General features: G+C 22.4%; 8 protein-coding genes across 8 annotated transcripts; 2 read left to right on the top strand and 6 right to left on the bottom strand.

Moving 5' to 3' along the window:
• Positions 1–776: 776 nt before the first annotated feature.
• Positions 777–7,348, bottom strand: PVVCY_1303380 (conserved Plasmodium protein, unknown function; the record flags this gene model as incomplete). Its single annotated transcript, XM_037634756.1, has 9 exons — positions 777–1,679; positions 1,828–2,451; positions 2,556–2,667; positions 2,888–5,851; positions 5,941–6,062; positions 6,157–6,275; positions 6,457–6,527; positions 6,633–6,840; positions 6,934–7,348. 9 exons carry the CDS (start codon positions 7,346–7,348, stop codon positions 777–779), a joined length of 5,538 nt encoding a protein of 1,845 aa, XP_037490807.1.
• Positions 7,349–8,531: 1,183 nt separating this feature from the next.
• On the bottom strand, positions 8,532–13,492 carry PVVCY_1303370 (rab GTPase activator, putative; the record flags this gene model as incomplete). The annotated part of the gene is made up of 3 exons (XM_008624011.1): positions 8,532–12,951; positions 13,070–13,167; positions 13,343–13,492. The coding sequence occupies 3 exons, from the start codon at positions 13,490–13,492 to the stop codon at positions 8,532–8,534; spliced, it is 4,668 nt and encodes a 1,555-aa protein (XP_008622233.1).
• A 2,192-nt stretch (positions 13,493–15,684) lies between these two features.
• Positions 15,685–16,321, bottom strand: PVVCY_1303360 (conserved Plasmodium protein, unknown function; the record flags this gene model as incomplete). Its single annotated transcript, XM_008624010.1, has 3 exons — positions 15,685–15,826; positions 15,949–16,076; positions 16,313–16,321. The coding sequence occupies 3 exons, from the start codon at positions 16,319–16,321 to the stop codon at positions 15,685–15,687; spliced, it is 279 nt and encodes a 92-aa protein (XP_008622232.1).
• Positions 16,322–16,976: 655 nt separating this feature from the next.
• On the bottom strand, positions 16,977–17,518 carry PVVCY_1303350 (conserved Plasmodium protein, unknown function; the record flags this gene model as incomplete). The annotated part of the gene is made up of 3 exons (XM_008624009.2): positions 16,977–17,075; positions 17,165–17,277; positions 17,470–17,518. The coding sequence occupies 3 exons, from the start codon at positions 17,516–17,518 to the stop codon at positions 16,977–16,979; spliced, it is 261 nt and encodes an 86-aa protein (XP_008622231.2).
• A 1,515-nt stretch (positions 17,519–19,033) lies between these two features.
• On the top strand, positions 19,034–21,353 carry PVVCY_1303340 (conserved Plasmodium protein, unknown function; the record flags this gene model as incomplete). Its single annotated transcript, XM_037634755.1, has 3 exons — positions 19,034–19,679; positions 19,931–20,416; positions 20,545–21,353. The coding sequence occupies 3 exons, from the start codon at positions 19,034–19,036 to the stop codon at positions 21,351–21,353; spliced, it is 1,941 nt and encodes a 646-aa protein (XP_037490806.1).
• A 709-nt stretch (positions 21,354–22,062) lies between these two features.
• On the bottom strand, positions 22,063–23,631 carry PVVCY_1303330 (DNA/RNA-binding protein KIN17, putative; the record flags this gene model as incomplete). Its single annotated transcript, XM_008624007.1, has 3 exons — positions 22,063–22,124; positions 22,220–22,271; positions 22,411–23,631. The coding sequence occupies 3 exons, from the start codon at positions 23,629–23,631 to the stop codon at positions 22,063–22,065; spliced, it is 1,335 nt and encodes a 444-aa protein (XP_008622229.1).
• Positions 23,632–24,730: 1,099 nt separating this feature from the next.
• PVVCY_1303320 (50S ribosomal protein L22, apicoplast, putative) lies at positions 24,731–25,633 on the top strand (the record flags this gene model as incomplete). Its single annotated transcript, XM_008624006.1, has 1 exon — positions 24,731–25,633. One exon carries the CDS (start codon positions 24,731–24,733, stop codon positions 25,631–25,633), a length of 903 nt encoding a protein of 300 aa, XP_008622228.1.
• A 139-nt stretch (positions 25,634–25,772) lies between these two features.
• On the bottom strand, positions 25,773–27,260 carry PVVCY_1303310 (1-deoxy-D-xylulose 5-phosphate reductoisomerase, putative; the record flags this gene model as incomplete). The annotated part of the gene is made up of 1 exon (XM_008624005.1): positions 25,773–27,260. One exon carries the CDS (start codon positions 27,258–27,260, stop codon positions 25,773–25,775), a length of 1,488 nt encoding a protein of 495 aa, XP_008622227.1.
• Positions 27,261–27,307: the final 47 nt, after the last annotated feature.

The raw sequence follows: 27,307 nt of genomic DNA, 5'->3' as shown, positions 1-27,307 counted from the left end.
AAAGCATTAGCTATCGAAACCAGAATGACCATTCTCTTCTAGTGCATAATGTACTTAAATCGGAGGCATTGAAAATGTTAGACTTTCATTTTTTTATATATAATATATATATATGTATACATTTTTACAAAGCTTATTAAATTCGTTATCCTATAAATATCATTTTTAAACAATTACAAAATATACCTGCATATACGTATGCATAATGTGTATATTACACACATTAATTTTTAAGGGTATCCTACTATAATCCTTTTTTGTGAGGTTTTTTTTTAATTTTTTTTTTATTTAAAGTATATATTTTTGTGTAATCCTATACTTATTATATAAGCGTGTGCATTACATTATTTTATTCATAATTATATTCGTCAACATTGCTTTATTTTTCTATTGTTTATTATTAAAAAAACTTAATGAAAAAAAAAATTAATATATTATATCAAAATTTATTATTGCTAATTTGGCTATCTCCTTCATGAGGATGAAAAGGGGTTTCTTATTTTTCAAAATGTCTCCTTATATAATTAAATATGCATTATCATTTATATTATGCTATGGATAAATAGTTCAATCGATTTTTAGCTTTTATAAAATGTGAAAAAAAAAAAACAAATTGAAGAATATATAAAACTGCCAGTAGAAAAAGGTGTTGTATCACAACATGTTTGTAGACATATAAAATGGAAAATGTTGCATTGTGCCATATAACGGGTAAATAATATATGGTTGTATATGTCATCATATTATACGGAATGCACAATCCTTTTACAACAAACCTAAGGTTGCTCCATTTTAAGCTGCTTTAAAATTTCAATGTACTCAGTAATTTTAACAAGAAGTTGTGTGTTTCTCTTTCGTAAATTATTAAGTAACATATTTTGTTGATTCAATTCTTTATTCATAAAATTTATTGTTTGATTACTTTGTATTTCTTTATTTTTAATTTTTTCTAATATTCCTTTTTTTTGTTTTTCTTGATATTTTTTTTCCAAATCATTAAAATCGAAGGCAAGATCTTGTTTTTTAAGTTTATTTTTTAATGCCTTTTTTTTTTCATGAACCATTTTAAATAATTTATTATTAGTATTTTCTAATTCATTGTTGTTATGTTTTAATTTTTTATATATTTGAACAAGTTTTTCTTTTTGTCTTGCAAATTTTTCCATTTTTTTCATTATATTTTTATATTGCTCAACACTTACTATAGTACAATCACTAGCTAAATTTAATCTATATTTTTTTTTGTCATATAAATAATCAATATTTCTTAATTTTGAAATTTTTAATGAAATATAAAATTTTATGTCTGCTATATTCTTTTTTTTATCATCTTCAATTATAGATATTTCTTCATTAATTGCTTCGATTTCTTTTTCCATACGTTTTTTCTTAAGTGATAATTTCCTTTGTTCATTTTTTTTATTATCTATATTTTTTATAATATTGCTAATATTATTCAATGTTTTCTTATTTGCATTTTTAATAGCATCAATTTCTTCTTTATTATATATCTCCATAGTGGTATTTTCATCATCTGATTTATCGTCCAAATTTACTGTATTATCACAACTTGACGCATCATCATTCTTGTCTTTTAGATCTTTTGTTAATGTATTACATTCAGACGTTTCATTCCTCGCGAGTTGTTTTATTTTATCGACACACATTTGTTTCTTTTGCTGAAAAAGATTAAAAAAATGCCAATGTTTGATATTTTAAAGTCGCACATATTTTATCGTGACCATTTAATAACATAGACAACTATTCAAATGCAAATATTCACATGTATGAACATTTTATTTAAAAAAAATATTATATATATCTTACGTTGTGATTCTCAAGCTCTTCCAATAATATTTTAATCTCTTCAGTACATGCTTTATTATCATTTTCAATTTGATTTATTTGTTTACCATATATTCTTTTTTGCTTTTTTAATTTTTGCTCTTTTTTTCTTATTTCTATCAATATTTTATTTTTTTCCGTAATCGAAACTATTTTTAAAGATATGTACTTTATAAGTTTAATGGCTTGAATTTTTTTTAAATATAAAAGATTAATTTCTTTATTACATTTTTTTATTACTTTATTTATATAATGTGCTATATCCTTCATATTATCATTATTTATATGATTACTTCCTAAAAATGTTTTTGAAATTTGGTCCCTTAACGAATTTGATAAGTTCCACAATACCGTTATTGAATTGTCTCTTTTATTTATAGGATAAATATCTTTTACAACTTCCAAAAGCATTTCCCATGACTCAATTTGATCTATCTGTTTTTTGCATCCTTCATTTTTTATTTCATTTATATTTATATCTTCATCAGGAGAAATATTTTTGCTTTTTTTACAAATATCTTGGCTCTCTTCGGTATTGCACAATTTTGTTATATCTTCCGTATTATCTTGTTGAGATAATATGTATTCCTTCACCTCGGATAATTTCTAAAAATAAAAAAATTGCACACACATAATTTATTGCAATACCAATAAAATTGTAAATTTAGCTAGCCAGCTAGCTAAAAATAAATATTTTTTTTTTTTTTTACCTGGCATATTATATTCCTCAACTCATTAAAATCTTTGTTGAATGTATCTTTGATAAAGTTTATTTGATTTAATAATTCTTTTTTGTCTTCTTCATATATCTTAATTATTTCTCTACAATAAAAGACATAGAAAAGAATAAATATGAGATTGACTTTAAATAATAAAAAAATATTAAGTTCAACAGTTGTAGTGCATGTAGAACGATGGCGTTTTTCCAGTTTTCTATGTAATATATGTGTATAAACACATGCGAATTTATAGTATAGGTAAACGAATTTATAAAGACTAATTAATTTAATAAAATAGAGCAGTATGTTCTTTTGTTCAGTACGCGATGCTGGATATTCTCTGAGAATCACGATTGGTTTTTTGAAATGTGGTACTTTCCCCTTTTTCCAAATGTGAGAGTATACTTTCATACATTTTAATAATTTTTTTTTTATTGCATATATCTTCAATTTTGGCATGATTATTTATTACTTTGAGTTTCGAATTTTGATGTCTTATTTTTTTAAAATGTTCAATAGATTGGTTTAATTCTGTTATTAAGTTTGTATGATCATTTTCCTTTTCAATAATATTTTTAATTTTTTTTCTTTTAAAAGATTTAATATTTTTATTACTCTCATTTTTTAAATACATATTTAAAGATCTAATTATTAGCATGCCATTATTATTAATATCTAACGAGTATAATGGGGTGTTAGAATGTTTTATTCTTAAATATTTTTTAGATAAATAATTAATTTGCTGATCATATATTTGTTGGTTATATATAAACATATTTTTAATTTTTTTTATATATTTGTTTAAATTAGTGTATATCAAATTTGCATAATCCATGTCTATAATAAATTTTTTTTTTTTAAACAATTTTTTATATGCCTTTTTCAATTTTTTTATTTTTTTGTTAATATTTTTTTTATATATTAAAGCTTTTCTAATATTTTCTTCTTTTTCCTTCATTTCTTTTGTTTCTCTTAAACTATATTTAATATCTTCATCATGTAAATTGTTGTTAAGATTAAAGAGAGTGTTTATACCTTTTTGATCATAACTTAATATTAAGTCTATTTTTTTTTTCCTTTCTTCTATCTCTTTGTTTTCTTTTTGATTATTATTTGCTTTTATAAAATTCCAAATATCATCAATAGTGTCAGTTTGTTCATCTTTTTCGCTATTTTGTATTTGACTTTTTTCTAACATATTTTTTACACTCAAAAGTTTAAATACATAATTTATGTCATCATTTATCTGATTAAATGAGAAAGGGATTATGTTATTACATTTTTTTCGACCCACTTTTAAAAATATATCTATTAAATAATCATGAATTGATTCGAAAAAAAAATGTCGAATTGATTTTTGACAATTTTCCATCTCCTTTTCTTTGCTAACAATTTGTATGAAATTACTTAAACTTAATTTATATCTTTTTATTATGTTAAATAAATGTAATAAGGGATAGCAAAAGTTCAATTGCATAATTCTGTTGTGTAGACAAACGTATATATACTGTGTTTTGGACATTGGATTATTATCGTCACTTTTGTTGATGAATATATTTTTTATTTTATCATTAAATGGGAACTTAATATAATAATACATAAAGAAACATTGAGTGGAAAAAATAAAAAGTTCATTATTATTTGTCAGACAGAACAATAAATTATTTCTTTCGTTGACTATCATCTTATTTATATATCGTTTGATTGGAAATATTTCTCTACTTAATTTATAAACAATTTGGGGTTTAACAATTTTAATTCTTTTTTCTTCTATATCTTCATTCTTTTCTTCGATTTTCAAAAAGTATATACGATTATTTTTTATACCCCCTGTAGTGATAAATAATCCTTTATCATTAAACTTTTCGGCACACATAATTTTTATTTCATATTTATTTATTTCATTATATTTATTTTTTTTATCTTCTTCAGCATCTTCTTTTTCATCTTCCTTGATTTTATCTTTTTGAAAATTTATTGTTAAAAAGTTTGAATAAAATGCTTGTCTTTTTTTCTCTATTTTATTTAAAGTCATATTATTAAATAATATTTCAGTATATTTTTCTAAATTTTTTTTTTTAGTCATATATTCATTATTATCTATATCATCATTATTTATTTTTAATTCATTTAAATTTTTTGATAAATTAATTTTTTCTTTATAAAAATTTATTTTATTATATGTACTATCACTCATATCACTTCCCGAAATCTCTACATTATATTCTTTATCATACTCTCTAACTTCATCTGTTTCAGCAATACTTTTCGATTTATAATTTTCATATCCATTATCTATATCTTCGGATGTATTTTCATTTTTGTTTTCTTCATTATTTTCATTTATATTGTCATTTATTTGTATCCTTGATTTATTTTTATTAATTTTCATTTGCCTATTGCTTGCCTTCCTACTATCGCTGCCCCTTCCTTCGTAATTGTATCCTCTAAAATTTATTTGGATTATTTCATATTGAATATCCATATAATATGATTCATCGGGATCGTTAATAGATTTCTGCTTACTTAATGAGTCGTCTATGTTTTGCAAGTTTGTGTATTTTTCCTTTGCAATTTGTTCTAAATGTGTAAGTTTAATTTTAAAGAATAAATTTGAATCCGATAAAATATAAAAACTATTAACATGAGAAAAATAAAAACAATTTTTTAGATTCATCTCTATAATTTTAAAGTAATATAATGGCTTATATAGATCCCCCATTTTACATAAAAAAAAAATATATGGTTCATCTTCAGATAGTATACATATATAATCAGAATTTAAACTTTTTTCAATTTTTATAATAGGATAATTACTTACTTTTAATGAATAAATAATATCTAAATATAAATATTTCATCTTTATAATTTTAATAACACCATTATTAAAGCCAATACAAAAATAAATAAAATTGTCTATATCCTTATATAAAAATTTTATACATGATATATAACTTTTGAACTTATATAAACAAAAATTTCTTTCAATATTATTTTCATTTTTATAATTATATATCTTTCCATTATAACTGAAACTAAACACATTATTTTTAAAGCAATAGATATTTTTAATTTGACTATTATGATCGTTGTATAATATTCCTATATCATCATAGTTATTTTTTTCACATGTATATATACTGTTATTTTTTTTATCCACTATTAGATATAAATTTCCTTGTCCTATTATTTTACTAATATTTATTTTTATTTTTATTTCCTTTTCTAAAGACATATAAAGAGTTGAATCTTGACAAACGTCCTCAAGGGAAAAATGGCAATTCCATCTAAAAATGGCAGAAGCAAATAGCAGTAAAAATGTACAAAAATGATCAGGTTTATAAAACACTTAGAAGGAATTCATATGCATTATTACAACTTAACAGAATCCTCATCTTGTGTCGTTATATAATTACTGTAATAGTGGATATAGCTAATACTTTTTTTATTGCTTTCATCAAAGTCTTTAAATTTAATTTCTTTTTTGACTAACAAATTCTGAACAATAAAAATAGCATAATAAGAATGTCGCTAATATGAAATTATAAATGTAGACACTTTCTCAAGCATTTTCACCATTTTTCAACTTAACCTGATATAAGTATATCGCTCCATTTGAGGTTCCAATAAAAATTGTGTTTTTATAAGAACAGAAACAATTGATGCCCACATTTTGTTCGATTTCTAAATGATTCTCAATTATCTTAAGTCCTAAAAAGTAATTATAAAGTTTGTTGTTTAAACTTAGTATATTATATATACATGGATTTTCAAACTATTCATATCGTATAGAGAGAAAGCAAGTTGAAATAAAAAAAAATAATCAGAAATTTGTATCTCATAAAAAGTAAGCATATATTTATGTATGATTGTACTTATAATATGTACGTACCTGTGTATGTATTCTCTAAATTCCACAAGTATAATTTTGCTTTCCTCAATATTAGAAAAAAGTTGTTATATCTGAAAATGGCGTAATAATCCATATTTCATCATGTCATATACAATAATTTCCATAATTACCTAATATGCCTACATATGCCTACATAAATATGTTGAATTTCTTACTGGTCTATGTAAGCATAATCATGATGAATAAAAATGCTAAAAATAAAGGTCTTCGATTTACAGTCCAAAACTTTTAACACATTTTTGTTTGTTATCAAAATAATATAATTTTTTTCTTGTTGCATGTAAATCTTTTCGTAATAATTACAATCCATTAAAATTATTTCATCAGTTTGTGTTTGACTTTCTAGAGAATATACTTGCACGCCTGTAATAACCAAATCATTCAAAATGGAAAATGAAATTGGTATGGTAATGCCTATATTTATTTTTTATACATTTCTAGCGCATGTCTTATTACATGAATTCCATGATGCTCCATAGAGAACCACAAAAAGAGTTTCATTGAGTAATGCCGAACATGATATAATATAATCGTCTTTAGTAAATATAATTTTTAATCCTTTTATTAAAGGGTTATATATATTTATAACATTTTGATTAAAAAAGACAATATTCAAATTTTTTAAAATAAATATATCAACATTTAAATTTATTCCATATATATAACATTCACTAATAAGATTATATGGTATACTTATTTCATCATTTGTTTCACTAAAATTTACATTTTTACTTTCATTTTTTATTTTTTTATCAATTAATATAATTACATTTTGATCACACAAATTATTATTGTCATACTTTGACAGTACATTTCTACGAAAATTACAAAATGAAGTTATTTTTTTTGTAAATAATAGAGAATCCGACATTGTCTCTTTTTTCCTTAAACTTTTTTACAGCCTAATATGTGTATTTTTTAAAAAACATATATATACCTATTACATGACGTATTACAATTTTATAATTAAAAAATTCTACATAAACCTACACAAATATTACTGTGCTACATTATATGGAAGTTTATCAATTATAGGAAAATCTGATAATAATATGTCTATTTTTTTCTTTCTCTTTTTTTAGTAAAAATAGGATTCTATACCTTTTGAAATAGGTACATATTATGTGCATATATATAATATAGATTACAATATGAGCCTTTATAAAATAAACGATATATCGCTACTTTTTTTTAAAGACAAATGCTCATATGTGAAATATTTTATACAATTTTTTTTCTCCAAGATTGACATATTATATTAAAAAGAGGTTTAAAAATATATGTAAATAATACAAACATTTTTTTAATCACACATTTGTATATTTTATCAGTCTAATGAGAATTATTTTTATACTAATGTGTGTGCATATTCATGCTTAATTTTTTAGTGACCCATTTTTACGAATATAGTAATTTTGCCAATGAAGAGCCAAAAATGTGCGTAAATTAAGTTTTATATATTTTATACTATAAAAAATATATACATTCTTTAAAGCGAATTATTTTTAAATTTGTTATATTTAAAAATGGGGAATAATAAAATAAGTAAAATTGAAGGACATTAAAATAGTATTAAATGAGCACTAAACAAAAAATGTTGTAAAAAAAAAGAGAGTATATTTATAATTTTGTAAAAAAAAAAAAAAAAAAATAATAAATTATATTAAACATAAAGAATAATACTAAGCTAATATAAAAGCAAATAGTATATTTTTTTTTAAAGGGTAAAAATAAGACGAAACAAAAAAGTAAGAAAAGTTAAAACGAAAAAAGGACATAAATACATATGTTGATAAATAATAAAAAAATAACAGAAAAACATAATTAATTTTGCATAAAATTAAGTAATATTTTTCCATATTTTTTTATAACAATTATTAAAAATAGACGACAAATGCTTTATTCATATTTCCAGTGGGGATAATAATACAAAAGTTTATACTTAATTTAGAAATCAAATAATTTATTCATATATTATTTATTACATTTGCTATCATGTGTTGTCCATGCATATTATATACAATCGCACTGACATCGGAAAAAAACATTCTGTATTATTTTAAATTCCATATTTCTATGTCCATAATATTGAAATCATAGCCATTGGATATTAACGGGGGTGAGGAAAAAGATTCGGAATAATTTGTTTTACCAACCTTTACTTCTCTATCAATAAATAAGGCAATATCATTTCCTCCTATATATAATCCATCTCTTATTAACATAAGGGTATTATTTTTTCCTGACCATCTATAAAATTTAAAATCCAAATTGAAAGTACAAAGAAAAGATGAACTTTTATCTGTTAAGCTAACAAAATTATAATCTCTATTTAATGAAAAAGGACAATAAAATCCTATTAAATCAGATTCAAATGTTTTTAAAATAAGTATCATTGGTTTTTTTTTATTTTTTTCAGTTTTATCTAATAATTTATGTAAATTATAGCCATCTTTCTCCGTACAATATGTCAAATATGGATCTAAAGATCTATTATTACTTGGAATTTTTTCCCATAACTTTTCCCAATGAAATGAATTAATAATACGAGAACTATCATTTAATCTTGGTCGATAAAAATTTTTTATTTTGACATTCATTAAATAAGGGGATGGACATTTTGTTGAAAATTGTAAATGATTTTCTTTAGTTTTTAATTTAAAACGATATGCTGATTGTGTTAATTTATTAATATCTAAATATGGGTGCATACAAATATGATATAATATATTTTCAATCTCTTCAATGTTAGTACATTTTAAAATATCATCCTCTAAAAATTTTAATAATGCTAAACAATATAAACATAAAGTCTTTTGACCTTCAAATAAATATGTCCCATATATTCTTAATACAAAATCAAAAGGTAACATTCTTGCAAATCCATCTTGTATACACCTAGCTGTCCAAGCAGCTAAATCAAAATTTAATTTTCTTAAATAATAATAACATTTAGGTAAAAATTTAATAAAACAATTTAATACATATTTTACATATTTCACAAAATCTTTTCTTTTATATATAAAAAATGGTAACTCTTTATTTCGTATACTATCTATCCCTTTTTTTATTAAGCAATGAATTATACAATATACTACAGAAGCTTTAAAATATACAAGTAATACTATACATAAGTTTGGAATAATAGGTGCAAATTCTATATCATTACCAAAGTTATTATTTATTGCCCATAATAATTTTTTTATTTCATGTTTACCATTATCATTTAATAGTTGACTAAATTCAGTTGCATCATCTAAATTATATACATTAGGATAATCCCAATTACTATTTCCATTTTTTTCATAAAATTTATTATATAATTCATTTTCAAGGTTTTTATCTTTAAGGTTTTTATCACCATTTTCATCAATACATTTTTTACACTGGTTTTCATCATCAAGTGAGCCTATTTCATTACCATTTTGTTTTACATTTTTCATTTTTTTTTCCCATTCCTCTTTTTCATCATTTCCAATATAATCATCATAATAATTATAAGGATCCCCCACCGAGTCTTCTCTTTTTCTATTACTATTTTGATGAACAAATTTCGTTTCATTTTTGATTTTTTCATTTTCCTCACTCTCTGAAATATCCTTAAAATATATTTTTTTTTTTACTTTCTTTGTTATTTTTTTTTGTGGAGATTGATTTTTATTATTATGTTCTTCTCCATCATTTTCACTTTCAGTACTGTTACTCTCATCTTTATCATTTTCTTCATTTAAGGGATGAGTTTTTGGCAATCTAAAATTTTCTAAGTTATTTTTATTTATAGTATTATCAGAATTACTATCTTCATTATTATTATTATCATCCCATTCCTCTTTTTCTTTTTTTTTTTTATTCCTTTTTTTAATTTCAATAGCTTGATATTGTGTACCATCTGAAGAATATTCATGCATATCAATTGGTGGCGAACTATCTGGATTGTCACCTAATTTATTGTCTTTTTTTTTTTTATAAATATTTGAATATGCATCATTTTCAAATGGATAATTTTCACAGTTTGCATCAAATTTATTATTATCATAATAATTATTATTATATTGATGAATAATAGATTTAGTATCACCAATTTTTTTATTGGCATTAGTTTGATCATGTCTACTTATAACTATATTATATTTATTTAATCTTTCATTTTCATTTGTATTATCTTTGTTAGCATTTTCTTTTGTATCTATGTTTTGGGGTTCTGTAAATAATTTAAAATTTTTATTTTTTTTCTCCCCTATTTCAGTAGGAAGTAAACTTTTCTCGATGTCTATTTCCTCATAATGTTTAAACTCACCAAAAAAAGAATATGTTTTATCTACTGAATCATAATTTTTTAAATTATCATTTGCAGTAGATGTTGTAATAACTGTATTGCTCTCAATCTTAGAACTTTTTTCAAAAGGAAAATATATTTCAGGGTTATAATTTTCAATTGGAATATTACCATATCGAGAAACTATACCCTCTTCTTCATCTTGTTCATATTTCACATAATCATCATCGTCATTTTCAAATGTACTTCTTCTTTTATAAAACATGTATTTTAACTTACTAAAAATAGATCGTCTATTAGTAGGTATTTTATCATTTTGGTCACTCTGTTTTAAATCATATCTTTCACGACTTTCTAAACTTTTACAAATATGATCACAATTTTTATATTCCTCTTTTGAATTAAAAGCACTTAGCTCTACCATAGAATTACAATCACAATCTTTTCCGGCCCACATATTTTTATTATTTTGAAAGTCAGGACCAATCGAACTATTTATATGTATGTATTCCTCTTTAAATTTGTCTTTACCTAAATTTTTACTATTACTATTACTATTACTACTATTTTTAAAAGCCTTACTTCGCTTTAATTTTTTTTGCATATTTTTTTGGACACATTTTTCACATTTACTGTCATTTATATTTGATTCCCTTTCATCAGTTAATAGGGGATCCGAAATATTTTTTTTTCCTATAAAATGTAATTTAGGATATTTTGAATAATCTGTATTTAAACTTTTTTTTAATAAAGATGATATATGATCAGATAATTTCCTCTCACTCTTTTTATTATATTGAGTTACATTAAATGTTTTTTCTAAAAATTGTTTAGTACGATTATAACTAGAACGTTTTTTTTTTCCATAAATATTTTCTATCGATTTTTTATTTAAAAAATTTTCACTAGATGTACTAGATACTGAACAATCAGAATTATTATGCCTATTCATACCTTTATTTGGGGTTTTATTATTTTTAGATAAATTATTTTCATTATCTTTTTTTTTTTTCCTTTTTGTTCTTAAATATAATTTTGCTGTATTCATTTTTTCTGCTTGTTTTTTGCTAATTATATATTGCTCAGTCATGTATGTTTGTATGTGTAAATATTTATTTGATTCAATAGTTTCTTTTTCATTATCCATATTTTCACGAGTAGGAAGTTGATATGAACTTTGATGATGATCAGGTGTTTTATGTTTTAAACAATATACTTCATGAATATTACTATCACTATGATTATGACTAATACTAGGACTTTCTCCTCTACTATTAGTAAAACTATTATTACTTGTTCCATCTAATTTATTACTATTTTGATCCGTTTCATTATTATGAAAAATAATAATATCATCTTTAATAAGAATATCTCTTTCTGTTTTACTACAATTTTTTAATAAGTTATTTTTTTCACATTCAATTGTTTTATCATTATTAGAAGATTTATTTGTTATATTTATTTTTCCACTAGAGTCATGCTTATCCAATTCAGATACCATCATGTTGCATATGTCATTACTATATTGTCTTTGATCACGGTTAGACAAATCGTAATTACATTTTATACTGCAATTGTCATATACATTTAAATTTACATTATTCATAATGTCACCATTATTATTTTTATCATGTTTATGTTTAGAAAATTTACTTGATAAATTTTTTAAAATAAAATTACGTGAATATGGTAAAACTGAATCGGATGCTACTCTTAAATAATTATCAATTCTTTTATTTTTTAAAATTTTATTTTTTACATTTTCTATATATCGAAACTTTTTTTTGTGGGGCTTATTAGTAGTTATGCCAAAATTGGGAGTACTCAATGTTTTAGGTTCTTTCCAAAAATTATGTTCAGGTAATAAATATTTATCTTTTTTTTTTTCCATATCATTTGGATTGTTAAATAAAAGTTTTAATATATTACTAGTTGAATCATTAATATTAAAATTATTATAATCATCATTATGATCAATTTCTAATTCTTCGATTTTTGTTTGCACACACATAATATCTTCTTGTAATCCCAATATACCTCCACAAAATGTGGGGCAATCATTTGATAAATTTGATGGCACTTTATCTCCAAATGTGTTATATATAGTTGTCTCATAAAATTGGGGAAAATTTATTACAAAATAATTGACATCATTTGATCGTATCCATATTAAATGCTTAAGAGAATCCGAGACGCCTCTAAAAAGGGAGAAAAATTGAAAAATTATAAAAATTATAAAAAAAAAAACCGTAAACAAACTGTAAACAATTGCATGTGTTGACTATGATGATTATATTTATGGCATGGATATTGTACCGTCTAAGTAAATGCTTAATTTCTTTGTCCATGGACTTCGAGTCCGCATTTAAGATCGTGTTTAAGGAGTGGTCGTCCCAGTGATCATTTTCATCTTTCTATAATTAAAAAAAAGGGGGTGTAATTTGAATTGATTGCAAGATATTTAAAAATATATATGGTTAGGAAAAGGGGAGACTGCATAACACGAGTGAGCCATCATGTGAACACTCTCTCTATATGATCGTAAAATAGAAAATTAAAAAAATTATACGATTTTCAAAAATTGCTTACATCAATAATCAGGTTTCTCCATTTTCGATACACTTCCAGATTAAGGTATATATTATTGTTAATATGATTTTTGTTAATTAAATGGCGATATTTATTTTTTTGAGCCTGAAATATTTCATCTGTTTTGCTTCCCCTGTATATTTTTTTCATTTTATGAAATATATTTCTACATTTTTCAATTCATATGGATAATATATAAAAAAATAGTAACAATAATATATAGCTAGTAACTGAAAAATGTATATATGTGTTAAATGTAAAAAATAAGAAAGATCGAAAAAAAACAAATTTTCAAAATAATAAAAAAAATAAATACTAATAAAATCGTATTTTAAAAGGTGTACTTAAAAAAATTTTAAAAACAAAATAACGTAAATTTATGTAAATATATATAGTTATATCCTTTATATATTAAAATACACATATAAGTTAAACATTCATACACTTAAAAATTAAAAATTATATATAAATAACTGGGTATCAATAAGACAATGGGGAAATAAAATAAATAAATAAAATGCATAAAATAATTCATAATATTTGGAATAAATGCTAAAATTTATTATAAGAATGAAAATAATTAAATTTTTATTAAACTCAAAAATATTTAAGTGACAAAAGCACTGTTGATGAAATATAAAATATTTAAACAATTTTAATATATAAATAAAATAATAAATAAAAATATGTAAAAATTATAAAATGGAAAGTATATAATATATGTAGTAAAATAAATAAATTGATTAATACAAATAATTTTTATTTAAATTCAAAAAAATTTTAATTAATAGTAATAAAATACAAACCTTTAACACAATTAAAGGGAGTTTTTCGGTTCTCTTGGGTTTTTTTATTTAATAGACATAATATTATATATTATATTTTAAATTTTATCTTTTATTACATTAAAACACAATTTGTGTTATATCTTTAGAAGGAAAATAAATAATAGTATGTACCAATTATACAAAAACTCAATTAAATATGATATATAGTGTTATGTAAAATATCACACATGGTTATAATATATATTAACCCCCAAAAATTAAATTATATTTTATTGTAAGCAAATACATTATGTACATTATTCAATAATTATGTTAGGACAATTTTAATACATATTAAAAAATAAAATACATTGATAATATTAAGAAAAATATAAAATACATTCTCCCCAAAATCGTAAAATTTAACGGAAAATCACTACTCTCAATCTTTAACATGTCAATCTTTAACATTCCAATCTTTAACATTAAGTTTTTTTTTTTTTTTTCTCAAATTTTGTATACAAGATATATTAACATTTTATATACACCTTTATATCATATATATTAATAAGGTTAATATTATTTAGTTACATTCCATAGAATATTGTTTAAATTCCTATTTCCAGCTTTTTTTTTTCACACATTAAAAATTGGTATTATATGGGTAGACGAACAAAAACAAAAGATATTTTTTATGTTTTATTATGGAAAAAGTGTAATGTAACTTATAATTTATTTTTAATTTTATTTGTTAAGATTTAAAAAGTAGAATATTTAAAATAATTTTTTTTTTTCATAAGAATGTATTAAGTATGTGTACATGCCACATTTACTAGCATTATAATTCCACCAAAATTATATTCAAATATTGGAAATATATATATCCATATATAATAAATATGTGTGTGTGTATTCATGTGTGTGCTTAAATGATTGTATGTTGAAAATGTGAAAAAACAAAATAACCTGTATTTTCCCTCTTTTATGTTCACTTTTTGATTAGCTATACTGGTTTACGTAAAATTAAAAAAAGTATACCCTTCTCTATAAAATAAGCTAACATATTTGTTCACAATTTTGTAAAAAAGGTATATAAATGAAGAAAAGACTGTTCTTTATAATTATTGATCCCTCAAAAATTAAGTTACCTTATTAAAACATGTCTGCTATGCATTATATTATTTTTTTTAATATCGAACTAGCTATTCAATGAAAAAAAATATATTTTTTTTTTTTTATATATAGCTAGTATTGTAATTTTTATTTGGCTAAACATTCATGTATATATTATTTATTTTATAGATAAATAACAATTTTTTGTCCTTTTCATATACCTCATGCTATACTTAAAAATTTTATGATATATTCGCTAAGAAATGATATCAAATATGTATATATAATATTTAGACCAAATTATATGTTTTTAATGTTTTTTTGTCTTTTACTTAAAGAATAGTGTGCACTAAAAAAATAAGTGGTTATACTAAAATATAACATTTTTTTATATAAGGGGAAAAAAAAATTATATTTAACGAAATTTCAAAATAATAAATATACAAATATATATATATCCTATTAAGATGTTATTAGTTTGTAAACATTCGATTGGCAAGTTTTCAGTTTTTCTATAACATCCTTATCACAAAAACTTAGACGAAATGAATGTTTGAAGCATTTATATAAATTTTCTGTTTGGGCCATGCATTCCCTAGAAATTCTAAAAAAAACAATAAAAACATAATTAAACAAAAATTGGTCTATTCATTTATTACATAATCATTCTATATTTACGTATGCACACGTGCCTGTTCTGTTTTTTTATTTTTTTCGTATCCTTACATGCTTGTTGTAGTTCCTATGGCTTTTTCTAATTCTTTTGAGCAAACCTCGTTGACGTTTTTAGTATACAGGTTCGATTCGTAACACTTCTTATATTCGTTAAAGTCATTATGGGCAGTAATTTTGGTCTAAATAAGATAAGAATGGAAAATGTGTAATTACTAATTTATTTAATGTTGTCAAAATGGTGTGTATATAATAGTGTGACACATTATTACTACTAAAAATTGATTTAAGTAATTATATTGAAAGCCATGTAGCACTAATGGGAATATCTTAATTTAATATCCTTAAATACAGTTTTTTTTACAAATTTTAATTTATTTCTTTTTTTTTCTACATTTTTTAATGTTTATATACATACCACACTCATTTTGTTTTTTTGCGGGAGATTATTTATATATCCAATATATGTAGTTATATCTACAAAGTTGAAGATGTTCTCAAAAAATGGGAAATATCGTTAAATTGTTCAAAGTATATCAATCGATTTTTTCTTTTAATAAGTTATTATAATGCAAAAAATAAGTTTTCAAAAAAAAACGAAAAAAAAATATATTAATGAAAGAGCATAAGTATATCGGGTCATAAAAAAAATTACGCTTTCATATAATTAAGATTTTAAAAAAATAGTATGATGAAAAAAAAGAGAAATAAAATACGGAAAATAATTGAAATATTAAATCATTTTGTATTTTATATGCAATTTATTTTATATTTTTTTGGTTTAACATGGATTAACGAATAAGCATATAAATATATACTACATATTGTATACAAGCATTAATAATGCTTATGTGTGTATACAATTATATCATAATATATGTGGGCATATTATATAGCTAAGGAAGTACCAGTTCTTGAGTTTGGTTTACACACAGTAATTATTCGATATAACATTTTTAAGTTATATATAAAAAATAATAAATAAATGTAAAACAACTTAAATTTAAATTTTGTTTTTAAGCATTTGAATATATTTGTGTGCAAATTAATATATACAACAAATATATAATTCTCCTCCTCTTTTATTTTTTATTTCCTTTATATTCTTTATATTCTGTCAAAAACATAAGTGTATTTTCCGTCATTTTTTTCAAACTACTCTCTGTACATTTCTCATAATTCTATATGGTGATTTAAAAAAAGAAAATATATAAGCAAGATTATTAATAAATATATAATAATTTTATTATCACATTTTTTATTGTATTACATTTTTGAGAGTAAGACATTGGTTTCTTCCATTTTGTATAACGGCGTTATCTCCATATGGTTGTAAAGCTTCATTAATGCATTTGAAAAAATTATTTGCTGCCGAATCGCATCCTATACATGCATATATATAATTTTAACAATGTAAAATATTTTAATATTATTATGAACAGACAGGTAATTTTTTGTATATTATATTTTTACGCACATATAAGAAAACAAAATAGCTAGATAGCTAGCTAACTGATATAATATATATACTCCTTATATATATATAAACAGGTACTAATTTTAATATATTTTTACCTTCAACTGTGGCAGGGAAATAAGGTTTCATTTTCTCATTGTCACCCATACGTTAAATGTGTTCTCTATATATTTTAAATTACTAGAAATATGGAAAATAACTGAAATGAATGAACAATATTTTCCCTTTTTTTTTTAATATATTAAGTTGTTTTTTCTTTTTTTATTTTATAAGGGAATAAAACAGGATAATCCTGTGATTGCAATTAAATTTATAATTTTTCAAAAAAAAATGTTCACTCTACAAACTTATTTTATCTTTATAATAAGCCCATATATTTATACAAAATAAATATATACCCATATCTATATTTATTTATCTATTTTTTTTTTTCATAAATTTTTATTTCAAATTATAACTTAAAATGTTTTTTTTATTTTAGTGATAAATTAAAAAAAAAACAGCAACATTATTTTTACCACATGTAATGATTACCCATATGTATGAAAGAGTGCAATTTAAAAGGAAAAAGAAGAAATCAAAAATATACACATATTTAGCAACAAAATATATTATATAATAATAGGAGAAAATAATAAATGTTTGATTTTTGTCACAAACCCAAATGTAAAATATGCATATAATATTCACTTTTGGTGTTCTACCTAAAATAAGTTAAAACCATATAAATTCCAGACAATATTTATGAGGTTGACTAATATAAATCGAGTAAAATATTTTATAAGTTAATTAATTAATCAATTGTTCTTGTGTTTATCATCATATAAATATACACATCAATTTGTGCTAGCCAGTTTTCGATTGTTTAGCATATAGGTTATAGACTTTAATTGGGATATGTAAAATATTTTTTCCATTTTTGGGTTGTTCAGTAAAAATATATATAATTTTGTAAGAGAAAAGAAAAATAGTTTTTTTACTAAAATATTATCTATCCGTTTAAAGGTCTACAAAAGGAGATAAATTTTAGTTTCATATATTACCATTTTAAGGGACTATATTAGTAATTTTTTGTGTCTCTTTTTGTAGATAATATGCACATTATTCTTTAAAATTATTATTTATATGTTGTTATAATATTATCAAACTTTTCACACCTTTTTAATGTTACTAATGGGAATAAAATGTATTACACATACGTACTTATAAGAGTATAGATAAAAAATTTTTTTTGTAATTTTTTGTAATTTTTTGTAATTTTTCAATAATTTTGTGAATTTCCGCCATATTGTGTAGTATATATTTATACGTTTTACATGTGCATATATATTATTGGCTTAAAAAAATAAGCGCGTAAATTTATTTATATTAACATTTTCTCCGACTTATGCACAAAAAGGAATTAGTAAGGTATTGGCATATTATATTATAGACAGAATATTTATAATTATTCTCTTTAAATCTAAATTTTTATTATAACATTTTTAAGTATATATTTACAAAAGAAACAATAGTTAAATAAAATAAATAGTATCTATCTATGTTAGTGGCTTAAATGGTAGAGACTCTGTTTGGTATACCAGGTACTATGCATATGCATGCATGTATACAAATATAAGACAAGAAAAATAAAAAAGTTGAAATTTGTTATATAATAAACTAATGTTAGATAATTTAGAAGATGATAAAATATCTGCAAAAAAAAAACGAAAAAAGAAAAAGAAAAAAGAAAAAAAAAATGATGAAAAGGTTGAACCTATAGATTATGATAAAAAACATATTTCTTCTTCTAGTTCTATAATAATAAAAACATCAAAAACAAAAAAAGATGTAAATAAAAAAACAGAACAATTTGTAGATAATAATATAAAAGAACTCGATGAAGACAAATCAATTAAAGAAAATATAAACTTGAAAAATGAGCAAACAGATACATCATATGATGGTAAACAGTTGGGAGATAAAATAAAGAAAGAGAAAAAAGAAAAAAAAAAAAAAAAAAAAAAAAAGAAACCCGAGCAAATTAATGAATGTTGTGAAGTGCAGCAAAACGACGCTGAAAAAGATGAAAAAAAAGATGAAAAAAAAAATGAAAAGAGAAATGAGCTATTGGAAGATTCAGTACAGGACTACATAAGCGAATGCAATAAAATAGAAAAAAATATATATGAAACAATAAATAAGGAGACTGAAAATGTGGTTGAATATGTTGAAGAGGAAAATTCAAAAAAAAAACTATCTAAGAAATTTTCCTTAATTAAGGAAGAAAAAAAAGAAGAAATAATTCCTTCCAATATTAAATATTTAGGTATTTTCAAAATTTTTATTATTTTTGTTAACTACATACAACGTATTAGTGTGTATTTTGAAATAGGCAATGTTTGACGAATAAGTATGTCAGAACTTCTTTTGATAAGTAGAGCAAATTATAATTTATCTAACAAAAAGGAAACATTTTACATAAAATTCATTTGGTTTACTACAGCTTGCTGAAAATATAAGTTTTATACTGTTATAGTTTAGTACATTTTTTTACTTTACTGTTTTCCTCAATTTTAGGGACTCTCGAAAGTAATATATGTATAATAAATTCGTTCCAGGATATATCGAGTATTTCTTGTGAAGAAAAAACTCATGGAAGTTGCTCTGACTGTTCATTTGTTTATCAAAACTCGAATGAAAATTTTAATCTATATACATACATAAAAGAGAATGTCAATAATTATAAAAAAATATTAAAAAATAATTTAGATATATATGAAAAGAAATATGTTGAAGAAATTATATCATTTTTAGAAAATATATTAAAATTATTAATGAAAAAAAAGGAAAAAGAATCCATATTGGCTTTTCAAAAAAGTGACCAAATTCAAGACAGTCAAAATGAAATATGCTTGAGTAATAGTTCGGAAGAAGATAATGAAGACATTATAAAAAATTATGAAAAATATAATGACAATTCAGCAAATGAATCTGATGAACAAAAAGACATAATTTTTTCAAACAACAATATTGGAAAAAAAGATGGCGCACTGTCCAAAAAAGGTATATCTATATATATGGTTCCGATAATAATAATGTAGAAAAAATAAAGATAGATAAAAAAAAAAATAAAAATTATTCTGATACTATAAAATGTACAAATATTTCATCTACTCCTGTTTCAAACTTAGGCATAGACAATGTAATTCGAAAAAAAGACAAAAATAAAGAAGAAGAAAATTATTGTGATTATATAAAAAAGGATATAAGCATACAAGAGGATGATCAAACAATAAAATTATTTAAAAGTGAACATAAGTCTCAAATAAAAGATAACAATATAAATAGTGAAATAGAAGATGTTGAAGAAAGATTGACAAAAATTCTTTCAGAAAATCAGCAAATAGATAAAGAACCAAATGAAAATAGTGATGATATTTTTGAAACCATCTTTAAATTTTATATTACAGATAATCAAATAAAACCAAAAGGAAAAAAAAAAGAAAATATTATTAATGAAAATGATAATAATTTAAAAAAAACAAATACTGAAATAAATGGAGGTAAATCAAAAGGAATGATGAATTTAGAATTATTTTTAACTTTTTCCAAAAATTATAAAATTATAAAAAATCTACTTACAAAAAATGAGTTGGAAAAAATATTTATAAATGAATGTAAAGGAAATATATATATAACATCAAAACAATTTAAAAAAATTTTAATAATATGTGGACAAATAGCTTTTACAAAACCACCACATAAAAATAATTATACCGATACTAAAAAAATATATTCTTTGTTAATTTCCTGGCTTACTAATAATTCACCTGACCATCAAAAACCCCAACTACTAAAATATTCTACATTAAAATCATACACATTTTCAAATGATAACAATAAAAATAATACTCCAAAATCGAGAGATACAAAATATAATATTTTAAAAAATAGTAAATCATCTCTACTACCCCTTAAAGACAAATATAAAAAAAAATAAATTTTTACACCAAATTTAATAACCAGTAGATTGTTTTCATTTTTTCTCCTAAATCATATTTACTATAATAAAAAATATAACTTCAAAATGGAGACAAATAATTTTTTTTTTTTTTCTCGAAAAAATAGCTAGCCATAAATAATATTAAATGTTTGGCTAGTTGTATTATCAACACACTTTTTATATGCTGTTTGTAATTTTATAGAAATTTATTTTTATATTACAAATAGATTAATTATTCCAATATATAACATATATAGATATGTGTATGACCATTCTATATAGGTCTCTTATTTTATTTTTTTTTTTGAAAATATGAAAACATAAATTTTTAAGTTAAAAATAAAAATAATATTTATTCGTTTCACATTTGGTAATGTTAAAATAATGGAAATGTTGTTACATACTTGTGTGCATGGAACAACATAGGGAAATAAACATTCGCTAGTTGTAAAAAAATATTCGAAAAATATGTTACCAATTAACAGATCAATAAATATATTCAACTGACAAAAAAATAAAATATTGTGTGTGTATGTGAAATAATATATTTTAAAACGAAAAAAATAAACAAAATGAAAACTAACAAACTACATAAAACAAAGCATTTAAAATTCAAAAAAATTTAACGGGAAAAAAAATATATAATATATTCCCATAATCATAATCATATACATATATACTTGCTATAAATAGCATAATGTTGTCTTCATTCTTCCTGAAATTTACTAATGTCATCAAATAGCATACGCTCCTCTGAAATTATTTCATCTATAGAAAAAAACAACCATATACGAATGTTTAATATGTGGACATGCTTATGCATATGTAGTAGCGTTTTCTTATTTTTTTTAATCAAATTTTACCTGAGTTTTTGCGAAAAACGGAAACAACAACGTAATCCTCATCCTCGGAAATCTTTGAAAAAAAAATAAAAATAATATGGCATTGTTTGAGAAACCTTTTAATTAAAAATGGTGTTAGTTAAAAAAATATAAGTATATATTACAAATTCAATAGTCATGTTTATGTAAAAATGTATGAAGACAAAAAATACCTTTTTTAATTTCCCCTTTAGTCCTTTATATCGTCCATTAAGAATTAAAACGGTTCGCCCAATTTGTGGTATAACTGTTTGTATTTGCTTTTGATAAGCTGATGTATATGTGCTTGTGTTTTTTATTTTTATTTCACATTTATTTTTTTCATTTGATGATATTGAAGTGATAACTCCTTTACTTTTATAATATTTATGATTTTTATCAACTATTTTAACCATAATATTTTTAGTAATCCATATATCATAATCTTCATTATTTTTATCTTTTTTCTTTTTGTCATGATTTTCATTTATATGATTGGTTATAGAGTTTGTATTCTCTACTTTTGAATTATTATCATTAATATTTTTGTTTAAATTTGGAAGTAAATTTTTTAGTTTTTTTTTTTCTTCGTTTTCCATGATAAGTAATTCCAATGATGACATGGGTCTTTTTTTGTTTTGTGATTTATCTTTTGATAAAGCTTCTTCCTTTTTAATGCTTTCTGCTTTTAACTGATCATTTGCACTTTTTATTTTATTTTGTTTTAATATATCCAAGAAAATATTCGATTTAGGGATTCCATCATTATGAGCAGTAGCAGTATTAGTGCTTGCTGCTTTCACTGATGATATGACAATTTTTTCGTCATTTTTTTTTTCTATACCTGTATATTCTGATTCAATAAATTGACCTGTTTTTTTAGCTTCTTCAATAACTTCATTAATTTTTTTTTCTTTCATCTCTTCATATGAATACTCGATTTTTTTTTTTTTATTAAATGCTTTTTCTCTTTCAATTTTTTCCCTATCTATATATTCCAAATACCAACCTCGTTCTGTTTGCTCAATCTTGCATTTTCCCGTTTTACCTAAATATAAAACAAAATCTGTTAAGGTAACCCATACTGTCGCATTCATATGTATATGTGTCTTATCACTTATCATATTTGTATAAACGGTATTTGCTAAAATTCTTGCTCGGCAATATTTTGTTTTCATTAGTCGCATAAATTCTTTTTCAAACATTGAAGAATATTCATCCATAAATTTATTAGCATCTTGACAAAAAATTTGCATTTGTCTTTGATGGGTTTCTGATAATCTATGGCATTTAAATCCATTTTCATCTCTACATTGTTTTTCACACATTTGGCAATACCACTTTAATTTTTGAAGGCCTTTAGCCTTCATTTTATTAGCTAGCCATTTTGGTGTTCCTGGCTCGGCACGTGGCATTTTTTTTATTAACAGTTAAGGAAATTTTTGAATATTTTTTCCATTTAATAGTTGTGTGCAAATTAGCTAGCTAAATGAAAAAAAATATATCACTACATATATGACCTCATAAAGTGGTGCTGGATACAATATTTTAAAAATATTTTTAATCAATTGTTATAATACAATAACGTATGCTAAAAAGATAATGAAATACGAGTATGTTTATATTTGCTTAGTTCAACGGTTGTTTCAATTTTTTGGCAACATTTTATTATAAGCCTTTGTTGGATTATTATTTCATAGTCATTGGACTTGTGCGTTTACTTTGTTACAAATCGTACAATGCTTTATTTATTATTTTTCTACTTTTTTCTTGGAAATTACAATTATTCTCAATTTTATGATATATTTCTTCTACTTTTTGGGGTTATTTCTTTTCTTTTTTTAGCATATGGCCTCTTAAATTATTTGGGAGCATGATATGTGGCTAATTCTTCGATATATTATTTTATTTTTTTTTCCCTTGGAAAAAATTATATATTTTCAAAGAAACTTTTATTCATGCTTGCATATGTTATATATATAATAATTAGCAATCATGTGCTTTTAAGAGGGGGAAAATATCGCATACTTAAGTTAAAAGAAATATATGTATAACGAATTTACGAGAAAAAAATATATAAAAAATAAAAAAAAAATCGCGACCAATTAATAATAGCTATTCATAAAAAAAAATAAAATATATTATAATTTTTTTTTACTATTATTTAATATACTAAAATGCGGGATTCCCACAAATGAAGAGTTCTCGTTTGAATCTTATACAAACTGAATGGTCATTGAAGAATGATATATATTTTTTTAGTGGGATATAAAAACACATTTTCCGTATTTGCTTAGATTTTTGAAATCAGTCATCACGGTTGTTTGGGTTAATTATTATTGTTTTACTTTGTTGATTATTAAAGAAAGTAATTCCTATAAATATGCACACATATGTATATAAATGTGGAGGACTTTTGTGTGCTTAATGTAATGAATAATGAGATTTAAAAACAAAAGAAAATTTCAATTTTGTATATAATTTAAAAAAGTATAACATGGATAGCTATGAAGAATGAATAGTTTAGTGACAATAGTTATAGTGGTTATTGTTCAGATTGTTTTTAATAAGGAAATATTAGGTTACAGCTTTATTAATAATAACAACAGATTTTTAAATTGTATTAAATATGGAAGTAATAGAATGGAGAAAACAATATTACACCACAAAATAAGGTATAAGCCAATTCTAATGTTAAATAAAATACCAGAAATCGAAGAAAAAAACAAAATAAAAGATGGCATAACAAATGGTTGTAATAGTACCATTAGTAATACTAGCGAAATTAATGACAGTAGCAATAATAAAGACAATGAAAATAATTCCAATTTTGTATATGATAATATGGACTTATTTGTCGATGATGGTCTTCAATTAAAACAATGGTATTCAGGAGATAAAGTAAGAAAAAAATGGGAAGAAAAACATATTGAAAATGTTAAAAATAATTATGAAAAAGTTTTATTAAATAATAAATATAATGAACTATTTAATATGTATAGAAATATTAAAAAAAATAATGTAGAAAACCATAAAAAAAGAGTTAAAACAAATAGAATAAATCCAGTTATATATATTAAAAAAAGATTAGTATCAGCTACAGCTAAATATTTAAGAATGTCATTTATTAAAACTAGAAAAATTTTATGGAAAATTAGATATATGCCTATAATTAAAGCTTTTGCATTTTTATATTATTATGGAAGTAATAAATATACAGTAAGTATATATAAATGTATCAAATCATGTCTTCATAATGCTATTTGTAAATATGGAAAAAATAATATTAAACCTATTTTTCATACTCTTCAAGCTAATATGGGAGGTTATACTAAAAAAATTAATATTAGAGCAAAAGGGAAGACTGATATTATTCGAGAGCCTCATACACACATTCGTGTTGTTCTAGAGGTATAGCCATACTATCAAAATAGTGTAATAAAAGGGATTATATTATCATACCTTTGCTTTTTTTTGTTTTTTTTTTTCTTCTTTTTCTTTCTTTTTTTTTTGTGCCCTATTTAACTATTATATTTTATAAAAACAATTAAAATAATTAAGAACTTATTTTTTTATTATATATATCCATGGCTTTTTGTTTGGACCAATTGTGTATGTCCAAAATTTGTTTCATAAGATCTTCTGGTGTTTCAGAAATTTGTTGAGGATTAAATAATTCTAAAACTTGTGAAATAATAGCTGGGATATCAAAATATTTAATTTTATTATTTAGGAAGAGGTTATTAGCAACTTCATTAGCTGCATTAAGAACTGTTGGGAAGAAATTTGATTTCCGACCGGCATGATAAGCCAATTTAATACATGGAAAATGTTCTAATGATGGCTTATAAAAAGTAAGAGGTGATACTTCTTCAAAATTTAAGGATTTTAAATTTGTACTTATTCTATTAGGCCATGTTAATGCATTTATAATTTGAACTCTTATGTCTGGATAATACATTTGTGATATAACAGATTTATCTAAAAATTCTACACATGAATGCATTATACATTCTTTATGTACAAGTATTTCAATATCATTATAATCAATATCAAAAAGAAAATGAGCTTCTATTACTTCTAATCCTTTATTCATCATCGTAGCTGAATCTATTGATATTTTTTTTCCCATATTCCATTTTGGATGTTTTAATGCTTTTTCTGATGTTACATTTTTTAGTTCATCTATTGATAAGTTTTGAAATGGTCCACCAGATGAACATAAAAATATTTTATTTATTTTATTTAGTTTAGAAAAATTTTCTTGTAAACATTTTGATTTTAATAATATATTATTATTTAAACATTGGAATATTGCATTATGTTCAGAATCTACAGGTATTATTGTCGAATTTTTATGAACAGTTAATAATTTTTTTAAGAAAAATCCAGCAGATACAATAGATTCCTTATTTGCTAATGCAATAGTTTTATTATTTTTGATTGCATATATTGTTGAATATACACATTGAAATGAATCAATACCAATAACTATTTTATCTATTTCATTACTACTACATATTTCTTTCATACCTTCATCACCTATTAATATTATTGGATTATAATTTTTAATATTTTCTAATAATTTTTTTAGTTCTTCATATTTACTTGGATCATGTATACACACATATTTTGGTAAAAATTCTTTAGCTTGCTCATATATTCCTTGAACATTTTTATTAACATATAATGCTTCAACATTAAATTGTTTTTCTATTTTATTGCATTCTCGTATAATATCAAGGGTGTTAGTTCCTATACTCCCAGTACTCCCCAAAACAGCAACATTTATTGGCTTAACTTGTGTAGTTATATTATTAGTTTCATTTTCGAATGCATAATTTAGGTTCCCTTTTCTTCTACTTTTTAATCTATTTCTGCTATCATTCTTTATGGTCGTATTTGTTTTCCCATTTGGGCTACTACTATAATTATAATTTATGATGTACGCTTTTTTTATATGTACACCCTTACTATTGTGTAAAAATAGGATTGCTATAAAAAACAATAGTAAGTGAGTACGCCAATTAATAAGCGTTTTCATTTATTTATTCAATTTAGTAAATTCTTTGATGGATACAATCATAGGTA

This window comes from Plasmodium vinckei (genome assembly GCF_900681995.1).
Source record: "Plasmodium vinckei vinckei genome assembly, chromosome: PVVCY_13".
Classification (NCBI taxonomy): Eukaryota; Apicomplexa; class Aconoidasida; order Haemosporida; family Plasmodiidae; genus Plasmodium; species Plasmodium vinckei.
Note: the sequence above shows the minus strand (reverse complement) of the source record. Positions and strands in the feature narration are given on the sequence as shown.